This window comes from Mya arenaria, chromosome 9 (genome assembly GCF_026914265.1).
Source record: "Mya arenaria isolate MELC-2E11 chromosome 9, ASM2691426v1".
NCBI lineage: Eukaryota > Metazoa > Mollusca > Bivalvia > Myida > Myidae > Mya > Mya arenaria.
Window position 1 is genome coordinate 49,972,921 of NC_069130.1, and position 23,133 is coordinate 49,996,053.

General features: G+C 39.0%; 1 protein-coding gene across 1 annotated transcript; it reads right to left on the reverse strand.

The window, feature by feature from the left end:
- Positions 1 to 899: 899 nt before the first annotated feature.
- Positions 900 to 20,241, reverse strand: LOC128203542 (uncharacterized). The gene is made up of 5 exons (XM_052904995.1): positions 20,147 to 20,241; positions 14,483 to 15,068; positions 11,965 to 12,123; positions 6,429 to 6,486; positions 900 to 3,574 (listed from the first exon to the last, which is right to left on the reverse strand). The coding sequence occupies exons 2-5, from the start codon at positions 15,038 to 15,040 to the stop codon at positions 1,242 to 1,244; spliced, it is 3,108 nt and encodes a 1,035-aa protein (XP_052760955.1). The 5' UTR covers positions 15,041 to 15,068; positions 20,147 to 20,241; the 3' UTR covers positions 900 to 1,241.
- Between the last annotated feature and the right edge of the window lie 2,892 nt (positions 20,242 to 23,133).

Here is a 23,133-nt window from a genome sequence, read left to right on the forward strand (position 1 = left end):
TCGTAACAACTCGGCCATCTCCGGCAAGCTACGAGATAGACCTCGTAAATAGTAGTAAGGCGATAGATGTGTCCGCCTTCTGGTAGTAAAATGGTCTGGTAGAAGATGTGTCCGACAGTCACCAAAATATATATTCATATAAATGCTATCAGATGCATTTCGGAGCCTGCTAAAATCTACAACCGTAATGTGTGTATTTGTAGACAAAAACATTTTTACTGACTTTTGCTTAAATAAGAAATACTTTGCCTTGCATGATTATTTTGATATAACGTACTTCTTATGCCAACATCATGAGTGTGTTGTATAATTTTTACGTATCTTACTTCAATACCAAGTAAACATTTATTATCCAGCCTTAAATTTGATATCTTAGTCATATACTATTAGCTTATCATCATTTTCATCATCATCATCCTCATCATCCCACCACCACCATCACCATCACCACCACCACCACCACCACCACCAACAATACCATCATCTTCATCATCATCATCATCATCATCATCATCATCATCATCATCATCATCCCACCACCACCATCACCATCACCATCACCAACAACAATACCATCATCATCATCATCGTCGTCGTTGTTTTCGCCGTCGTCACCACCATCAGTATCATCATCATAATCATCATTATCATCATCAACACAACCACCACCAGCACCACCATCGCCGTCGTCATCATCATCATCACTATCACATCATCATCATCATCAGCGTCACAACCACCACCACCATAATCACCATCATCACTGACGTCTACATCGTTGTCGTCGTCATTATCATCATCATCATCATCATCATCATCGTCGCCGTGGCGAAGTAAGTACTTTACATTTATCAAATGATGTCACATTAAACTAGGAAATTTGTTAATTTATTAAGGGATTCTTTTTTTAAAAAGTCGATCAAGTTAAACCGACTATTGCACGTGTTGATTACGGACTGTTGTGTTATAATCAAAAAAGAAAGTTTTCATCCAAGTTCGATATATTTAATAACACCAGCCACAACGACATTGCTGTGTACAGTTAAATCTATTTTAGGATGCATGCAAATACACAACATAAATCAAATTAACTGAATACACATAGAAAGTGGTTGATAATAATTAGTTCCGGGAAAAGTAACATATATTTCTATAAATAGAATGACACTTCCCCATTGATTGTTTCACTGTTTTTCATCAAATATGAATTCCATAATCGATGCTAACATTCAACTTATTGTTCACATTTTGGTGAAGCTGAAATTAAGCCACCTATCGTCAAACTCGAGAACCTTGAATGACGGCAAACTGTTCATATGTTCTCGGATGTCTTTCCTCTCACTGGCAGGTTTCACCGTGCAGACCCACATGTCGCATGTAATGGTGTGTGGTAAGTTCTTCATCGTCTCTATCAGACTCCGCACCGCCTCCGCTGTCATTGTCACACGCCTAAGTGTAATATCGGTGATGGAGGCTGGAGGGAGGAGGTGGAGCTCACCTAGATCTGTACTCCCTATGACAAGGCGTTGTAACGGAGGGAGACTTGGTAGTGTATCCACAAGTAACTGGACATTCTTAACGCTAGATAACTCAACACGTTGTAGTTTACTCCACCTTTGATCGTGTTTAAATAATCTGAATATGTACATTTCAACATTCGATGATACTCTACCTAAGTCACATGTTGTAATATGTGTTGGATCAACCTGCACACGTGTTGTAATGTCTCCCTCTATATCCAGATATTCCAGCCTGTGACACTGGGACAGGTCATACTGCCCATCACGGTCACACAGTCTCACTGCTATGAGGGAGTCGGAGGAGGATGTGATCACCTCCTGCAGCTCTTCCCCATTAATTTGATCATTGCATCCATTGATGTATAGTGACTGAATACGTTCCTTGTTTATCATCATCAGCTTTTTTAACACTACGACATCCTCGTTACTATAAATCCAGAAGTGTGCGAGATAGAGCGGTATGTCACCATAGTTGTTCGCCTTGGCTTCACGGTTCCCGGAGAGAATCAGGCGCTGAAGTAGTTCAACCTCTCTAGGGTAGATTGATGGTTGGCATGGTGGTATAAAACTATTGATCCATGAAGACATTTGTACACCGAGCTCGGGCTTCATTCCACATATGAAAATAAATGTCTGAGAAACATCTCCCAAGATATTTTCCTTATTATCTTGTTCGTACTTGCTTGATAGCTGACTGTAGTCGTTTTCATTCAAACATAAATGAAGAGCCGCTAAAAACTCTTGAAGTGTTTTATGAAAGAATGAAAAGTGAGATGATTTCTTGATTAATGAGTTGGATTTCTTCTCCGTGAGTAAGCCTGACTTCAATGCAAATTCAACCTGTTCCTTTTTTAACAAAGCGTGGACTGTTTTGTTGCTGAAAACAACAGACGAATCTCTGCACTCTGAAAACAACGTTTTGTATGCTAACTCTGCCAGCGCGAGGTAAACCGTGGGATTTTGCACGAAGCATTCGTGTTCCTTTAATACAGATGGCAGTTCAATTTTCGGAATTTTATTCCCGCTTTGCATATCACTAAGTCTACATGATAGCATGTTTATCACGCCAGCATAAATGTCACATTTTGAATCGGTTAACGATTTGCCCTCGAACCACAGGCACACGAGCTGGGTGATACTGATAGGTGCTGACAATAATCCTTCAAGATTCTTCGCTGACACCATTTTCATGAAATCCTCTGGTGTCCGTTCATCCTTATTTGGTGTCCGTTCATCCTTATTTGGTGTCCGTTCATCCTTATTTGGTGTCCGTTCATCCTTATTTCCCTCATTAAGAATGTTGATGATATTTTCCACGAGTTGCCTTGTGTCTGCTGCTCCTTCTATTTCAAGATATTTGTCGATCTTTGAATCCTGCACTCTAAACTGTGACATTCGCCAGGGACGCGTTGTCGTGAGGACTGTGGCCTTGTTGGCCGAATTTCGGAAAGGGGTGACTTTTTCCTCAGTTTTGCAGGTACAGTTTACGTTTTCCGGATGGGTCCATTCGTCGAGGCCATCAGCTATGATTAAACATTTCTCACTTTCCAGCACCGTCTGCAATAGCCGGTAACCATCTTTGGCATCCTTCTCGTGGTAGATTTTAAGTATAAGTTGATCCTTGATCATTTGTGCTAGATCACACGTTTTACATGAATCTCGTAGGGTGACATGGAACAAAAATGCAAACTCTTTGAAGAATTCTGGGTCGGCAAAGCTTGTTTTAATACCGACGTTTTCCTCCGCTGGTAAATATTGGTGAGTCCAATCCAGGGCACACATTACGGAGAATGTAGATTTGCCATTGCCCGGTTCTCCAACAAGGAAAACATTTCTGAGCAACTGATCTTCTTTTTTGAAAACATCTGAAAATTTTGCAATTTTTTGACCGCTTTCTTGGTTGTCAATTTTGCCGATTTTTCGATGATCTTTCTCCACAATTTTCGGTGCCACGTAGAATTTCCTGAGTTTGGCGTTCTTTTCTCCGAGAATGGGAGATATCGGCATGTCGGCCAAAGTGGTTCGGTAATGGTTTGCCAAACGTAGTCGTAATCCTGAAGTAAATGTAAAGATGTATCATTAAAAACATAGAAATAAGAACATATACGTTTGCATTATCACAAAACACTTGGTGAGAAAACAGGAATCAGTTTTGTGACAAGACGCTCGGTACAAAAGATAAAAATAAGCAATATCACAAGACCTTTGATGCAGACGATAAGTAATATTAACAGACGCTTGTTAAGAAGATTAGAAGCAGAATTATCAAAAGACGTCTGTTGCAAAAAATAAGTAGCAGCCTTTAACAAGAGGCCCGGGACCAAAGATAAGAAGCAGCATTATCACAAGATGCTTGTTACAGAAGATAAGTAGCAGCCTTTACCAAGACATTTGGTCCAGAAGATAAGTAACAGCATTATTACAAGACGCTTGTTACATAAGATAAGAGGCAGAATTATTACAAGACGCTTGTTACAGAAGATAAGAAGCAGCATTATCACAAGACGCTTGTTCCAGATGATAAGAAGTAGCATTATCACAAGACGCTTTTTACAGACAATACAAAGCAGCATTGTCACAAGACGCTCAGTACAGAAGATAAGAAGTAGCATTATCACAAGACGCTTAGTACAGAAGATAAGTAGCAGCAATATCACAAGACGCTTGTTGCAGAATATACGTAGCAGCATTATCATAAGACGATTAGAAGCAACATTATAAGTACATATCACAAGTTTCCGGTACGGATAGAAAAGTCCGACCCGGGGGCACGCGCGTAAACTGGTAACGAGGCTTGCCGAGTCACCGGCCACGCAACGTGCCCGAGGGTCGGATTTTCCTATTCGGACCGGAAAAACATGATTGATATTTTTTCTTGCACATCTAAAATTATCAAATTGTGGTAAAACTGATATAGAAAACGCACTTATGTACATTTTACGAACCAGCGCGTGCGACATCATTTACTGACGTCATAAACCGCAATTATTTTAGTTTAGTTTAAACCTATTTATTTTACAACGATTGTGAAACAAGTTATTACAACATTATATTAATCACTCTCGTTGGCACGATATTACGCGAGAGTGTGTTCTTGTGTTTTGGAGGAAACCGGAGGAAACCCACTTGTCCGGCTTGGTGACCACAAACCAAACTCACATGCGCCTAAGCCGGGAATCGAACCCGGTCGCTTAGGTGAAAAGCGAGTGCGCTAACCACTGCGTTAACCGGACAACCAATTATTTTAAATAACTATTGATGTCAAATAGTTACTCTGAAATTCGCGTTTATGATTATTTATTTCCAATTTTAATAAAAAGTCTTGCATACTTATATATTTGATTGCGCTTTACTGAAATGGTTAAATATACTTTTCATAAACCAAACAATAAAAGAAATAAAAAGTGACACGTGGATGCGCGTGACTTATCTAACATAGGAGGTGTAAGACGGGGTTTTCCAGCACTGGTGACATAACCGGAAACACACGTCCGGTATGCAAAAATATCATAAGACGCTTGGTACAGGTGATAAGAAGCAGAAATATCACAAGACGCTTGGTAAGAAGAAAGGCAGCAATAGTGTAATGGTTGTATTAGTTAAAAGTTGTATGCGTTCTTATAAGTATCTATCATGTGTTTCCGGTACGGATAGAAAAATCCGACCCGAGAGCACGCGCGTAAGCCGGTAACGAGGCATTCCGAGTTACCGGTCACGCAGCGTGCACGAGGGTCGGATTTTTCGATCCGGACCGGAAAAACATGATTGATGTTTTTTCTTGCATACCTAAAATTATGAATTAGTGGGAAAATTGACGTAGAAAACGTACTTTAGTACATTTCAGCAAAAAGCGCGTGCGACGTTGTGTACTGACTTCATAAAGCGCAGTCATTTTAAATCACTATCGACGTCAAATAGTTCCTTTAAAAATCGCGCTTTTACGATTATTTCTTTTCAATTTTAATTAAAAGTATTGTATACTTATATTTATGATTCCGCTTTATTGAAATTGCATACTATACTTTTCATAAACCATACAATAAAAGAAATAAAAAATGGCGCGTTGTTGCGCGTGACTCATCTTACATGGGGGGGGGTGTAAGATGAGTTTTTCCAGCACCGGTCACATGACCGGAAACACACGTCCGGATAGAAAAAAAAACCGTTTATAGTTACATTAAGTGTATAATAAAAGAAATAGAAAGTATTACGTCACAGCACGTGACTCATCTGGCATGGCAGGGGTGCCAGATGGAATTTTCTTGCATACCGGACGTGTGTTTCCGGTCATATGACCAGTGGTGGAAAAAACCCGTCTTACACACCCCATGTAAGAGGAGTCACGCGCAACAACGCGCCACTTCTTATTTCTTTTCTTGTATGGAATATGAAAAGTAAATTATGCCATTTCAATAAAGCGCAATTAAATATATAAGTATTCGCGCGCTTTGGTGAAATGCACAAAAGTGCGTTTTCTACGTCAATTTTTCCACAAATTGATAATTTAAGATATGCCAAAAAAAAAAAAAATAATCATGTCTTTCCGGTCCGGATCGAAAATTCCGACCCTCGGGCACGCTGCGTGTCCGATAACTCGGAAAGCCTCGTTACCGGCTTACGCGCGTGCCCTCGGGTCGGATTTTCTATCCGTACCGGAAACACATGATACTTATATTCCAGCACGGCTGACGTCACCGGAATTGCCTATCCGGTGTGCTAGAAATGCAGAGTTTCAACACTATCTTATCTTTCTTAACGAAAGTGGGCGGAAACCATTTTTCTTTCTTAGAAACAGTGACCTACACCCTACTACTCATCACAGCCCCAAGCTAGCTCATTACATAAGCCACCATACACACAGTTTCATCCATATCCATTTACGTCAATTTGATCAAAAGCGTCTCTTACCTTCCTTCAATATCTCCCCTTCGTTCTCAGCACTGATCTTGAAATCGTCTGTTTGCAGCTGTCAACAAAACAGATCAAGACATTAAGCATCCAATAATTCAAAGGCTATTTTACAAAATAATATAAACTATAAACTTATATTATCATGGGTGAAAGTTTGAATTTTTCAAAATACTGAAAATAGGGTATTTACAGAGGAAAATGCCATTTTTACAATACATTATATAGGATAAACATTTTCCAAAATACTGAATTCAGTATCAATACTGAAAACTTTCACCCATGTATTATAAAGACAAATTTGAACAGAAAACAGTTTTACTACATCAGAAAGTGTATGTACGTTGTCATAAAGGTGACATGTGTAAATAAAACTATTTTTTACCTCGGGATCTCAACTAAATTACTCGTTCCCACGACTTGCATGTTGTTGCCACGACTTAATAATTTCGAGGCCACCACTTCGTACGTTTAAGACGTGGGAGGGTTCAGACCAGTTGACGATTTGTGTCATGGGTCTGTCAAGGGTCGTGACCCATCGGTACGCAACCTTGGTTTGGCCTCGCTTCTGATCAGGTCAAATAGGGACTCCCACCTCCACTTAAGTCCGTTGGTCTGGTTAGATGCAAGGTCAAATAGGGTCCCCGACCATCACTTAATTCCGGTGATCTACTAGTAATTAGGTACATGGTCAATTAGGGATTCCCACCTATACTAAAGTCATGTGATCTAATTAGATACATGGTCAAATAGGGACCCCACCTAAACTTAAGTCCGGTGATCTAATTACGTGAAAGTTCAAATACGGACCCCACCTACACTAAAGTCCGGTGATCTAATCAGGTGCAAGGTCAAATACGGACCCCCACCTACACTAAAGTCCGGTGATCTAATCAGGTGCAAAGTTAATTACGGACCCCCACCTACACTAAAGTCCCGTGATCTAATCAGGTGCAAAGTCAATTACGGACCCCCACCTACACTAAAGTCCGGTGATCTAATCAGGTGCAAAATTAATTACGGACCCCACCTACACTAAAGTCCCGTGATCTAATCAGGTGCAAAGTCAAATACGGACCCCCACCTACACTAAAGTCCCGTGATCTAATCAGGTGCAAAGTCAATTACGGACCCCCACCTACACTAAAGTCCCGTGATCTAATCAGGTGCAAAGTCAATTACGGACCCTCACCTACACTAAAGTCCCGTGATCTAATCAGGTGCAAAGTCAATTACGGACCCCCACCTACACTAAAGTCCCGTGATCTAATCAGGTGCAAAGTCAATTACGGACCCCCACCTACACTAAAGTCCCGTGATCTAATCAGGTGCAAGGTCAAATACGGACCCGCACCTACACTAAAGTCCCGTGATCTAATCAGGTGCAAGGTCAAATACGGACCCGCACCTACACTAAAGTCCCGTGATCTAATCAGGTGCAAAGTCAAATACGGACCCCCACCTACACTAAAGTCCCGTGATCTAATCAGGTGCAAGGTCAATTACGGACCCCCATCTACACTAAAGTCCGGTGATCTAATCAGGTGCAAGGTCAATTACGGACCCCCATCTACACTAAAGTCCGGTGATCTAATCAGGTGCAAAGTCAATTACGGACCCAAAACCTACACTAAAGTCCCGTGATCTAATCAGGTGCAAAGTCAATTACGGACCCCCATCTACACTAAAGTCCGTTGATCTAATTAAGTGCAAGGTAAAATAAGGACCCGCACCTACTCACTAAAGTCTGTTGATCTAATTAAGTGCAAGGTCAAATAGGGACCCTCACCTTCACTAAAGTCCGGTGATCTAATTAGGTGCAATGTCAAATAGGTACGCCCACTTACACTAAAGTCCGTTGATCTAATTAAGTGCAAGGTAAAATAAGGACCCGCACCTACTTCCAGTGTTTACCTGTTGCAATGTCCTGTGAAGGAAAAATGTTTTCGCTTTGTCTGTAGGTGGATCAAATAGGGCCCTAACCTTCACTAAAGTCTGTTGATCTAATTAAGTGGAAGGTCAAATAGGGCCCCAACCTACACTAAAGTCTGTTGATCTAATTAAGTGGAAGGTCAAATAGGGACCCCACCTTCACTAAAGTCTGTTGAACTAATTAAGTGGAAGGTCAAATAGGGCCCCAACCTACACTAAAGTCTGTTGATCTAATTAAGTGGAAGGTCAAATAGGGCCCCAACCTACACTAAAGTCTGTTGATCTAATTAAGTGGAAGGTCAAATAGGGACCCCACCTTCACTAAAGTCCAGTGATCTAATTAAGTGGAAGGTCAAATAGGGACCCCCACCTACAGTAAAGTCCGTTAATATTATTAAGTGCAAGGTCGAATAGGGGCCCCACCTACACTTCAGTCCGTTGATCTGATTAGGTGCACAGTCAAATAGGGAACCCCACCTACACTAAAGTCAGGTGACCTAATTAAGTGGAAGGTCAAATAGGGTCCCCACCCATACTAAAGTCCGGTGATCTGATTAAGTGAAAGGTCAAATAGGACCCCCCCCCCCCGCCTACAGTAAAGTCCGTTGATATAATTAAGTGCAAGGTCGAATAGAGGCCCCCACCTACACTAAAGTCCGTTGATCTGATTAGGTGCAAGGTCAAGTAGGGTCTAAAGTCCGGTGACGAGGTCAAACCATACTATTCTAAATTGTATTCAATAAACGCATACCTGATCCGCACAAAAGGTAGTCCACTCGATATAATTCCCAATCGCTCCTCTTACACAAGAGTACAGAAATATCTTTGCACGAGTTTATCGAATCTGATATAAAACAAGAGCTGTCACAGAGACAGCGCGCTCGACTATTCAGCCGCTTTTCAGTGTAAGGATTGAAAAGTTTTGGCGAAACATGCATGGATCACTGTTAGATTAGATTTCAATGCAATACATGATGTGCGGAGATATTAACATAAATGTGGTTACATGCAAAATTTTAACCAGAATTTTTAAGTGTAATAATAAAGGGCCATTATTTGCAAAACACAGTTATCTAACTTGATTATTCAATTAGGTTGGGTGGTTGAATACCATTGTATAAAGTCTCAATGCAATACATTAACTAGTTGCTGAGATATTATCCTATGTCACATAGGATAATATCTCAGCAACTACTATGTGTGCTAAGGCCTAAAAAAAATTGTTTGGTTAGGGTTACATCCTCTTCAAAAATAGGTAGGGTAGGTAGGCTTTTTACTTTTTTTATTTTATTTTTTTATTAGACTTTATATAAGAATGTCATTTTCATCATTGGAGAATGGTGTTTAAGTTATCGTCTATATAAGCATCTAAGGTTTTAAACTACATATTCAAAAGCACCAAAAAAAAAGATTTTTTTTTTTTTTTTTTAAGTTTTTCATTTTTTTTTTCCAACCGACTAGATAAAAACGGTAGAGTCGGCGCCTATTCCGTAGGTAGGGTCGAGTAACCCGAACCAAATGTATTTTTTTAGGCCTAACAAGACCTTAACCAGAATTTCTAAGAAGCATAATAAAGGGGCACAAATTATATAATTATATATGCATTAAATGCAAACTAGAGTTATCTAATTTCGTAAATTAAGTAGGTTGGATGGTTGAGTACCATTGTATCAAGTCTCAATGCAATACCTCAAGCAGTTGCTGAGATATTAACCTATTTGTGCTTGCACGCAAAACCTTAACCAGAATTTCTCAGTCAAATAATAAAGGCCTATTTTTTGCATTAAATGCAAACTAGAGTTATCTAACTTGGTTAATTGAGTAGGTTGGATGGTTGAGTACCATTGTATAAAATCTCAATGCAATACCTGAAGTAGTTGCTGAGATATTAACCTATGCTTGCACGCAAAACCTTAACCAAGGGGTGACGCCGACGCTTGGGTGAGTAGTATAGCTCTCCTTATTCTTCGAATAGTCAAGCTAAAAAGGACACTTGCAATCATACCTTTTTTCAGCTGTTTCACGGCCTCGCACCCTCAAGTCGGTATGATAGTTTCGTTATGTCCTCTAGGATATGAGTTCATACCTGTTGAAGCACTTCTACCGTTTTTTGAGCTTAAGGTATGCTAGTTTAATTGTGTCCAATAACATAATAATTCCGGGTGCACACATGTGCAGAAGTTGGCAGTCAAGTCGTCTGCGAAGTTCCACCATGCATTATAAAATTATTTTTAATACTCATGCCTTAATTACACAAAAAATAGTACACACGTTATAATTTAAAAGTACTCTTCCAGCAAGTTACTATGTATTTCTACACGCGTTGACCGAATTTAATACAAACAAGTTGATACCTCTTATATTCTTCAAGATATGCCCCGGACAAAACTTTAAGCATGAAAATTAACAAAGGGCAATAACTTTAAAACTAAGAAAGCAAGAGTTACTGTTATTGTGCACTGCACTTGCCCTCAATGAGATATATCTAGCTATGAAGTTTCAAGTTGATACCTCTTATATTCTTCAAGATATGCCCCGGACAAAACTTTAAGCATGAAAATTAACAAAGGGCAATAACTTTAAAACTAAGAAAGCAAGAGTTACTGTTATTGTGCACTGCACTTGCCCTCAATGAGATCTATCTAGCTTTGAAGTTTCAAGTTGATACCTCTTATATTCTTCAAGATATGCCCGGACAAAACTTTAAGCATGAAAATTAACAAAGGGCAATAATTTTAAAACTAAGAAAGCAAGAGTTACTGTTATTGTGCACTGCACTTGCCCTCCATGAGATCTATCTACATATGAAGTTTCAAGTTGATAACTCTTATATTCTACAAGATATGCCCCGGACAAAACTTTAAGCATGAAAAATAACAAAGGGCAATAATTCTAAAAATATGGAAGCAAGAGTAACAGTTCTTGTGCACTGCACTTGCCCTCAATTAGATCTATCTACATATGCAGTTTCAAGTTGATACCACTAATAGTTTAGGAGATATACCCCGGACAAGCAAAAATGGGACACGGACGCCGCCGCCACCGCCGACAAAAGTAACCCCTATATGTCGTCTTTTCAGGCGACACAAAAAGTAAATGTTAACTCATACCCTTTCTCATACCTGTTCTGTGGCGTGTTGTGCCTTACATCGGTATCCTGGTTCAGCTGTGTCATCTATCGCATACAGTCAAACCTGTTTTATCTGTTCCACGGCATGTCATGCCTAGGGTATGCTAGTTAAGTTGTGTCATCTATCTTGTAAAGTCACCTGTTTAAACTATTCCACGGAGTGTGGTGCTATGGGCCGGTATGCTAGTTCAGTTGTGGTTTTTATCATGTATACCTATTTAATCTGTTTCATGGGATGTTGTGCCTTGAGTAGGAATACTAGTTCAGTTGTGTCATCTATCATGGAAAGCCATACCTTTTTGTTCTGTTCCACAGCGTTTCGTACCTAGGGCCTCTATCATGGAAAGCCATACCTGCTTAATCTGTTTCATGGCTTGTTGTGCCTTTGGCCAGTATGCTAGTTCAGTTTTGCCATCTCTCTTGTAAAGTCATACCTGTATAATCTGTTTAGTCCGCTATCATGTAAATTTGTACCTTCTTAAGCTGTTCCACAGCATGCTGTGCCTCGGGTCGGTTTGCTAGTTCAGTCTTATCCTCCAGCAGGATGCGTAGCTTGAACAGGAAGTCCACTAGTTCTGTGTCCTTGACCCTCTGGTCATGGGAATGGCGTACGCGTCGACCAATGTCCCGAACCTTAAATGTAATGTTTGAAATAAGTTTTGACTAACAGCTTGTAGTTGTGGTGAAGATGGCACAAAATGAAATGCATACTATCATGCAATATGTAGTAACTAAACTATATATGCACTTAAAGACTTCTTGGTTGTTTGGATTAGAGTAACGAATGTACAAAATAATCAGAGCAACTTCAAGTGAATACTGAAACATTCTACACTTATTATGAACATTCTTAAAAGCTGAACTCTCACAGATTGACCGTTTAGGCCACGTTTTTATGTTTTGTCTGGGAATGAGCCAATGTTTGCGTTAATGTCTGGAAACCAGTGATATAATGACAAGAGATGTTTGTCAAACATTATGCCCCCCCTGAGCGCCATGTTGTCAGGATTATATGGACAATTGAATGAATTATGCATGGTCCGAAATGACAGCTGATTTGTTGCTGTTTTAAGATTATGACCATTAAAGTGTGAAGATAAAGTGTGTTATGACCGTCATGACCTTTGACTCTATGAATTCAAAATCCAGAGTCATCAGCTGGTCACCAGAAACCTAAATGTCAAGTTTGAGGGCCATGGGTGCAGGCATTGTCAAGTTATCACAAGACAAGTTTTTTTCGTTCAAGGTCACTGTGACCTTGACCTTTAACTGGATGACCCCTTAAATCATAAGGGGTCATCTTCAAGTCAGATGCAACTCCAAGTCAAGTTTGAAGGCCATGGGTTCAGGCATTGTTGAGTTATTACTCGGACAACCTTTTACCATTCAAGATCACTGTGACCTTGACCTTTGGCTCTATGAATCCTAATTTAATAAGGGTGATCTACTGGTCAGGCTTAACATCCATGTCAAGTTTAATGATCATAGGTTCAGGAATGGTTGAGATATCAGTGGGGGAAGATTTGTTAACTTTTTTGCGTTAAAGGTTACTGTGACATTGACCTTGGCCTGATGACCCCCAAAGTCGATAGGGGTCATCTACTGTTCAGGCCCAACTTTCATGTCAAGTTTGATGACCATAGGTCCAAGAATTGTCGAGTTTGATTTCAAGGTCACTGTGACCTTGACCTTTGACCCTAAAATCATAAGGGGTCATCTTCAAGTCAGATGCAACTCCAAGTCAAGTTTGAAGGCCATGGGTGCAGGCATTGTTGAGTTATCACCTGGACAACCTTTTATCATTCAAGGTCACTGTGGCCTTGACCTTTGACCCAATGACTCCTAAAATTAAAAGGGACAATCTTCTGGCCAGGCTCAACCTCACAATCAAGTTTGAGGGCCATGGGTGCAGCCATTGTCAAGTTATCACTCGGATAACCTTTTACCATTCCAGGTCACTGTGACCTTGACCTTTGGCCCAATGACCCCTTAAATCAATAGGGACCATCTTCTGACCAGGCCCAACCTCCAAGTCAAGTTTGAGGGCCATGTGTGCAGGCATTGTCGAGTCATCACTCGGACAACCTTTTACCATTCCAGGTCACTGTGACCTTGACCTTTGGCCAGACGACCCCCAAAAACCATAGGGGTCATCTCCTGGTCAGGCCAATTCTCCAAGTCAAGTTTGAGGGCCATGGGTGCAGGCATTGTTGAGTTATCAATCGGACAACCTTTTACCATTCAAGGTCACTGTGACCTTGACCTTTGGCCCAATGACCCCCGAAAACAATAGGGGTCCTCTACTGGTCAGGCCCAACCTCCAAGTCAAGATTGAGGGCCATGGGTGCATGCATTGTTGAGTTATCACTCGAACAACCTTTTACCATTCAAGGTCACTGTGACCTTGACCTTTGACCCATTGCGCCCAAAAAATAATAGGGGTCGGCTACTGGTCAGGCCCAACCTCCAAGTCAAGTTTGAGGGCCATGGGTGCAGGCATTGTTGAGTTATCACTCGGACAAGCTTTAAAATTATTTTAACATTAAAGGTCACTGTGACCTTGACCTTTGTCCTGATGACCCCATAAATCAATAGGGGTCATCTACTGGTCAGGCCCAACCTTCATGTGAAGTTTGATGACCATACGTCCAGGAATTGTTGAGTTATCACTCGGACAAGCTTTGGTCTACCGACGGACCGACCAACCGACATACCGACATGCCTGTGCAAAGCAATATACCCCTCTTCTTCGAAGGGGGGCATAATAATACAGTGAGATGTTGTATGGAAAAAAGCGTTAGTAAAAAATTAGTTTCCCGGCAGTTCTTAAGTAAGTTGTCTTATATGACTAAATTAAATGTATTGATGTGCGAAATCAGCTGAATTTGAGATAAAAATATAATAAACGTCAAAACTGTCAATCTGTGAGTATGCAGCTTTAAAAAGTCAACGGAATCGTTTAATATGACCATAGTGTGATTAATTTGTTTACCTCTGTTAATAAATTTTGCTGTGTCGCAACGTTAAACGACAGTTTGGTTTTGAAATCCTCGCAATTTATCATGACGCTGATCATTCCGTTAAAGTCACTGTCTTTGATGGAGGACACGGTCTTGTAGCCATCAGGAGGCAGGAAACACTTGCCTATCTCCCAGGGAATGGTGCTCCATTTGTCGGCATTCGTATTCTTCCATGATGGTCCCGAAAACCTGTGATGTTTGATTATTTCATCACGGACGCCTTCACAAATCCCATTTGGACAAGGAGCATACAGTTTTTGAGGACAGTTATGAAATCTACAGAGTCTAGTACTGGTGCATATCCCACGAGTTGGGCACATCAACACGTTTTCTGTGAAACAATGTGCACATGCTGCCCCGGATGGAAGACCCTTGGATGTTCTAACGGCGCTATAGATGTCCTGGTGAACGCATGTCAGTACATCCTCCAGAAAATCTTGTAATCCGTCCTTGGTGATGTTGAGGGCGAAGGCAGCCTTTACCCAGTTCTGGGCTTCCTTCTTATTTAATAATTCTCTATATGAGGCCATTGTTTTGCCATTAGATCTTATTCAATACCTGGTAAAAGAAACAAGTCACTGAGTAATACTTACATTACAAAAGTCCCCTTCGGATTCTTAAACAAATTGAAATTACCAGCATTAAAATAAGAGCTGCACTATCACAAATTTACTGTTTGCCAACTTATTTATTATCGTCTAGGAATGAGCCATGTTTTTGCATAAATATCTGCAAACTAGTGGTATTAGACTGCTGACAAAAGATCAGATCGCAGATTTTCATATTTCCATCGAAAATTTATCTTTTATGGCTAAAAGAGTTACTAACGGTTTAAGAAAAACACATTTTTTTAACTAAACTAAATCTGCAATCTGATTTTTGTCAGCAGTCGTATATCATTGGTTTCCATTCATTTTGATATAAATTGGGTCGTTCCAAGACAAAATATTTTTTTTTAAAGTTGTTAAAACGTTCAATCTGTGAGAGTGCATCTTTAAGAAAATGTTGAAATAGCCACCACATTTTTTCACGACGTAAATTATTTATTTTTTATTGGCCTGCATAATATCCCTATTGCCCTCTATCCACATATTACATTACATGAACCAAGTTTTAATACTTCATTATACAGGGCAAAGATCCAGTTAAGAGATAGAGGATATTTGTTTATTTCAGTGTAAGATCGTATTTTATTTCACGAGTGTCATAGAAAAACATATTTTCACGAGTGGCGAAGCCACGAGTGAAAATGTAGTTTTTTTATGATCACGAGTGAAATTAAATACGATCTTACACTGAAATAAACAAATTTTCTGTTTCTTTTATGCTTATTTTCGGAGTTTTATTTGTTTTTTATTTATTTCTGAATTACCCCCTTTTTTGAAAAGGGTGGGCTTTACGCCATTACCCGTGGGGCGCCCCTCATGCATAATTATAGCTGTCAACATTTCTACTTTCGGTTTGCTGAGAAATAGTTCTCTGCTATTCATTTTTAATATTCGCTCGTTTTTTTATTGCAAAGCTTTATGAACAGTAAACAATGAAGTATTATTAGTGCACATATGTTCCAAAAAATAATGAAAACACTTTTTATTTTAAGATGGGCATGAATACATAACCAAATTACTACACCGCTATTTAAGGAATGACGTCACCATTACGTCTTATGTACTTTTGTTGTGTGGAAAATTCTCAATAAAAAAAAAAGTTGTTATGATTGATAGACATGTTTTCACATGCTCAATACACTAAATCAAAACTGTCATTATCCCTTAAGTATGATATATATTCTTGCTTGATTTATCATTTAGAGTAGGGATTAAAGCATAAACCGCTGCCCTATAGTTGATAGGTCATTTTGGAAGATCTGTCATGGCGGACAGTGCAATTTTTAGAGTTTGTTTTTCAAGTGGAGTGATTTTTCTTAGGAATAACTTGACCCCCCTTTTTATTGGCTTAAAAGGTAAGTTTGTACTTTAAGAATATATGTGGTTATCATAGCCTGCATTCGCTCGAAATGCCTTTAAATGTTGTCTAAAAATTATAATTCTACATAGAATTATATAGGGAATAACAATGGTGGTGTGCAACCTTTAAAGAATGAAAATTTGGAAGGTCAAATGTGTTAGCAAAACAAATGTGGATACTCATTGGATTTTAACCATTCTTCTTAGTTTATGACTGCATGTACGCGTGTTTTTATAGTAAGTTAATATTCAGTCATCTTACTGTCAGAGACCAGTCTGTTTCGCTTTAAATAAAAGGTTTGTTTTCCAGATAAAGAGTAAATGCCAAGCTAGTTTGTTGACACATTTTGAGGTGTGGGTGGGGTAAAAAAATCTCGGATCTATCTGTAAATTGTTGTGTGAATTCTCCAGGAAGCTCATTTTACGTACTTAAGAACGGTTAACAGTTCCAAATACATTTGAGCGATGATATAAAATTTTATTTATGTTCGAACAGTTGTTTTTGTCTGTAATTTGTTTGGTATGAAAGCAAATGTTCGAACATTCAGCTTCAAAGATCAGTAAAATGTTTGATAAATGGGATAACCGGTTTTAAATGGTAAGTTGTTAATTTTCAATTATATAATTATTTAAATTTATAAAACATTTCTTTAAATTTTTTTTTAACATTTTTGACATAATTTACTGAAGTCCAGTGTTCTGTTTTGATCAAGGCAAGTAATTTAAAAGTAGTTAGCTGATATTTTCACTCCTTATTTTGCAGTGAAAATATCAAATTGATATTTTTACTGTTGTTATTTCACTGTTAAAACCCCATATTTCATCGTAAAGCATGAAAGAAATTGGTGTATTCACTGCTATACCAGCCAAATGTATCATAGGTGCTATACACAGCAGCTTTTATAATTTTTGGATAACATTTTTGCTGTTATTATAGGACCCTTATAAATTGTAGTAAATTTATTCTTTATGTTGCCATGGCAACCAATAAAATAAAATGATGTGCATGATATTCAGACGGACATCCCCTACGGTGAAATCGGTAGGGGGTTAAAATTATTACATATTATACAGCATAAAAGTATTCAAGTAATAACCATTGTAATGGTTCATGGTTATTACTTTTTTTACCAAAATAATCAATTAAATGCGATGCAGTCGCATAACTCTTTATTTTGGTAAATACATACTGACATAACCCTTAAAGCTGCACTCTCACAGATTTACCAATTTTACAACATTTACCAATTTTACAACATTTTCTTTTGTCCTGGAAACAGCATTTTTTGCTGCAAACCAATGATATAAGAATGCTGACAAAAATTGGATCGTAGATTTTTATATTTCCGCTCGAAAACTAATGTTTTATGGTTAAAACCATTACTTATGGTTTAAGAAAAATGCATTAAAAATCATTTTTTGAACTTAAATATAAAATTCTATGATCTAATTTTTTGTCAGCAGTCTTATATACCTGGTTTTTATGCATTTTCGCAAATATTGGCTCATTTCAAGACAACGAATAAAAAAGTTGACAAAACGTTCAATCTGTGAGAGTGCAGCTTTAAAATAGCTTAGTATTCGAGAGAATATTTTGTCTACTGGTTCAGCTACTATAACAGCTGACTGCTAATTTTTTTAAGTGAATGTACTGCAGATTTTAAAAATACTGTATAATTTTGACCTCCAATCGCAGGTTCGATGAGTCAGAGTATATACAAATTTATTTTAGCTCGATTGTGACGAAAGTTAAGCTTATAGAATCACTCCCGGGTCCGTTTCCTGGGCAGAAACCAGTACTGTGTCCATTTTGAGAGGCCATGAGAAAGTACCCCTGGTGGGGATTGAACCCCTTGGATGAGAGGCGGGCACCTAAACCACTAGACCACTCTCACCCTGATGGGGATCAAACCCAAAACCTCATGGATGAGAGGCGGACACCTATACCACTAGACAACTCTCACCCCTCTCGTGATAAATCCAGTCTATGGAACCCATAGCATCATCACTCTGGTGAACGAGAATGATTAAATTGATGCTGATCTGTGGTCTAGTGGTACCGCACTTGACTATCAATCTATGGGTAGGAGGTTCGACTCCCATGCAGGCCTACAGCCTATAATATATAGTAGTATCAGGTATCAGCAGATAAGGTAAATGAAATTATAAAACTATGCTTCATTCACTTTTTTTTCAGTATATGTGTAGATGCATTGTTATAATACAGTATTATTCATTCAGAATAATTAATGTGATTGTGTTAAAAATAAGGTACAGTACAGCCTTTTAGCTCACAGAGTCACTGTTAATATCTAAATAATCCAGGGCTTTCTCTGGCCATTTTGGGAAAAAGACCCTGGACATTTTGGGAAATTTTGCATCGTGAAAATGCCGAAATTGGGAAATTGTACAGTTAAAAGAAAAAGCTGTGTAGTCTCCTGAGAATTAGGAAATGATTTAATATAAGTTTATTTTCCCTTTAAAGGACCCAAAATGGCTGAAATATCAATCCTTGGGTTGTAAATATCTATTGCAATAAATCATGACAGATAATATTTCATACTGATCTCTGAAAGTGATGAAAATCAATGATTTCCGAGATCTATTATCAAAAAACGTTACATGACATGACTTATTAGGATGTTGCAAATGAACCAATACAGATAAAAAGACTTTCTAAAAAAAAAAAAAAATTCTTTTATTGGTATTTTTTTCTGAAGATTGGGAAAAATACCTTATATTTTGCTTTGGGAATGGGTCTGATAGTCGGACCCTTGGGTACTATAGAAAAAGCCATGTAATCATACACCAAATTGATGATTATGTGTTACTATGATTCACAGCCTATAAATAAGTATGCGCTGGGATATCAGGATGATTTTTCACAAAGCTTATGCACCAGTCAATTGTAACCACGCCCCCCCCAACCCCCAGGTCTGGGGAATAGCGAGAACTTTGACTTTCTGTCCAGCCAACCCCGGTTAAATCCCCGCTCTGCGAGGACGAACAGATGGTAAATTCTCCGCCAAATGCCCTGCACCCCAGGGACCCTAGTTAAGGCCCATTCCCCGCTATATTTAAAGCGAAGACAAAACCACCGCATTCACCCGGCACTGCAGGGCCACCTGAAAGGTAAAAACAGGGCCCATTTCCCCGGTATACCCCCGGACCTGGGGGGCTGTGGTTACAATTGACTGGTGCATTAATAATAGAAAGGCTGGTTTATTACTATAAAAACAATAAAACATAAATTGAACCAAAATGCAATACTTTTGTCATTGAGAATGACAATTCATATATATGTATAACTACATGTATGATCAGAAAGTATTTTGTTAACCCAAGCCTTTTTCCCTTTAATAACTTATCTATTATTTTCCCCCTCTTACCCAGTATGTTTATACATATATATGTAATTGTTTATTTGGAGGTCATAATGGGATAATGACTTTCAAGGTTTGAGCAGTATACATACACGTAAAACGAAAGCAGTTAGAGCGTTATAAACAGGTCTAACAGGATCATGAAATTATACGTCAAATGAAACATGATTTTCAAATATTAAACTCAATTAATATGGTTTTTCATTTCTTGATGTCTCTGATTACACACATAATGTGATGCTGATCTGAAAAGTTGTTGAATTGTGTTAAAAAAATCAAAACTCACATTCACGGCCGCCATTAAGAAGTCGCTATTTGCACACCGTTTAGGTCTACACACCAAACAAGCGGTTACTACGGCCAGTGCTATCCGACATCCAGTATATGTAGTTTGGGCGGAGCTATGAATATTAAAATTTTATTGTGAAAAAGCGATGCCGTACTGTATTGTGGTTAGGTTATTCTCAACTATAAAACTACGTAGCAAATGTCTACTAAACTTTTGCCATAGTTACTGTTCTTGGCCTGATGTTAAAAAGTGTTATTAATCATGTTCTTTATTGATTGAAATTGTAAATAAACTGATCTCGATCGGAAAAACACTTTTATAATGGGTGTTCCATATTTAGGTACTGTACCAATTTAGATACCCAGAAATCTTAAAGACTTTGTATCAAACAACCTAGTGCAAAAACACGCAATAAACCACTCAAAGTGTTACAAACATATAAACTGTAAAACTGAACAATTTAGGCAATCGTTCCTACCTAAGACTATCACCGAGTGGAATAACCTGGACCCTTCCATTGTGTTTGCTGATACAGTGAACTGCTTCAGAAGAGCAGTCCAACAGTCTTACTAAGTGTTCTCTCTCCCGCTGCGTACATGCTGAAAGGCTCTGCAGCGTATACATCCAGATCCAGATCCAGATACGGCCCCTTGTGCGTACATATAGGCCTTACTAGAATATAACCATAAAGACGTATAGCTAAACGTAGAAAGTCCATTTACGTTGTATTTCGCAACCCGTAACATCTTTATTTAAAAAAAAATGCATTCTAGGTAAAATAACAAAATGTCACCGTGATTTTTTGTCAATACTGTAGAAAAACAATATTCGTCATCGTATCCCCTATAGTGTCGTATAGAAGGACAACCAGTATACACGTTACAACAACCGGTAGAAGAAGGTCAATATAGGCTCAGCTCAAACCTATAGTGTCTCCTAAGGTAACAATCAGCAGGTCGAGGTTTTGTTATATTCAGCTCAGGCCTAATATGTCCAAGTGTTTTCTCTTAAGTCGATAACCATTAGACTGAGGTCACTTTAATTATGTTCAGCGCAGGCCTTAAATGTCCCTCAAAAAATCTCTTAAAGCGACAATCAGTAGGCGGAGGTCACTATATGTTCAGCTCAGGCTTTGTTCCCCATGTTTGTGTCTCCTTAGGTGACAACCAGTAGGCGGAGGTCATTTAATATACAATTCAAGACTATAATGTCCCTAAAATGTAGGTCCGTAAAATGAAGACAACCAGTAGACTGAGGACATTATGTGTGTGTTCAGTTCAAGACTATAACGTCCGTATGATGTATTTTATAAGGCAACAACCAGTAGGCGGAGGTCACTATTTATATATCTAAGGCGATAACCAGTAAACGGAGGTCATTATGAGTTCCGTTCAAGACTAGAACGTCCGTATTAGGGTCTTTCAAGGCGACAACCAGTAAACGGAGGTAACATTATGTTCAGCTGAAGTCTAGTATGTCCCTGTGTCTTTTATGGCGACAACCAGTAGACGGAGGTTATTATGTGTTCAGCTCAAGACAAGAACGTTCGTATAAGGATCTTCCAATTTGACGACCAGTAGACGGAGGACAATAAATATACAGTTCAAGACTAGAAGGCCCCTTTAATGTATTGTAGAAGGCGACAGCCAGTAGACAGTAACTATATGTTCAGCCGATGTCTAGTATGTCCCTATTATGTGCCTATTTTGGCGACAACCGTTTGACGGAGGTCATTAAATATACAGTTGAAGTCTAGAATGTCCATATTATGTATTGTTTAAGGCGATAACTAGTAAACGGAGGCCGTTAGATATACAGTTTTAGACTATAATATCCTTTTAATATATTGTATAAGGCGACAACCAGAAGGCGAAGATCACTTTTTGTTCGGCCGAGGTATAGTATGTCATTATTATGTGTCTATTGGGGTGGCAACCAGTAGATGGAGGTCAATGTTCAGCTGAGGTCTCGTATGTCCTTATTATGAGCCTATTAGGACGACAACCAGTAGGCGGAGGTCACTGTTCAGCTGAGGTCTCGTATGTCATTATTATGAGCATATCAAGACGACAACCAGTAGGCGGATGACATTGTTCAGCTGAGGTCTCGTATGTCCATATCATGAGCATATTAGGAAGACAACCAGTAAGCGGAGGTCGTTGTTCAGCTGAGGTCTCGTATGTCCATATTATGAGCCTATTAGGAAGACAACCAGCAGGCGGTCATTGTTCAGCTGAGGTCTCGTATGTCCATATTATGAGCCTATTAGGAAGACAACCAGAAGGCGGAGGTCATTGTTCAGCTGAGGTCTCGTATGCCCATATAATGAGCCCGTTAGGAAGACAACCAGAAGGCGGAGGTCATTGTTTAGCTGAAGTCTCGTATGTCCATATTATGAGCCTATTAGGACGAAAACCAGTAGGCGGAGGTCATTGTGAAATTAGTTAAAGACTATAGCTTCCGTATTAGAGTCTTCCCATGCGACATTATATTTACAGTTTAAGCCTGGAATGTCTCTTTAATGTATTGTGCAAGGCGACAACCAATTGGCGGATGTCACAATATGTTCAGCTGAGGTCTGGTATGTCATTATAAAAGTATGTCTCCTATGGCTTCAACCTGCAGGTGGATGTCACTTTATGATCAGCTCACGTCTAGTATTTCCCTTAAATGTACCTATGCCTATTAGGGGGACACAGTAGACGGATGTTATTATTTGTTCAGTTCGAGACTAGATCGTCCGCATTAATTTCTTCTCAGGAGAGAGCCAGAAGACTGAGGTCATTACATATACAAAGACTAGAATGTCTCTATTATGCTTTCAATAAGGCGACAAGCAGTAGGCAGGTCTAGATAGGCTCATCTTTGACTCGATATTTAAGAGGTTTACCGAGGACATTTGTTCTTACAATGTGGTAATTGAGTGTGATGTCAATAAATGTATGGCATTATTCTATTAACATTTTGTCCGTCTGTCCATCAGC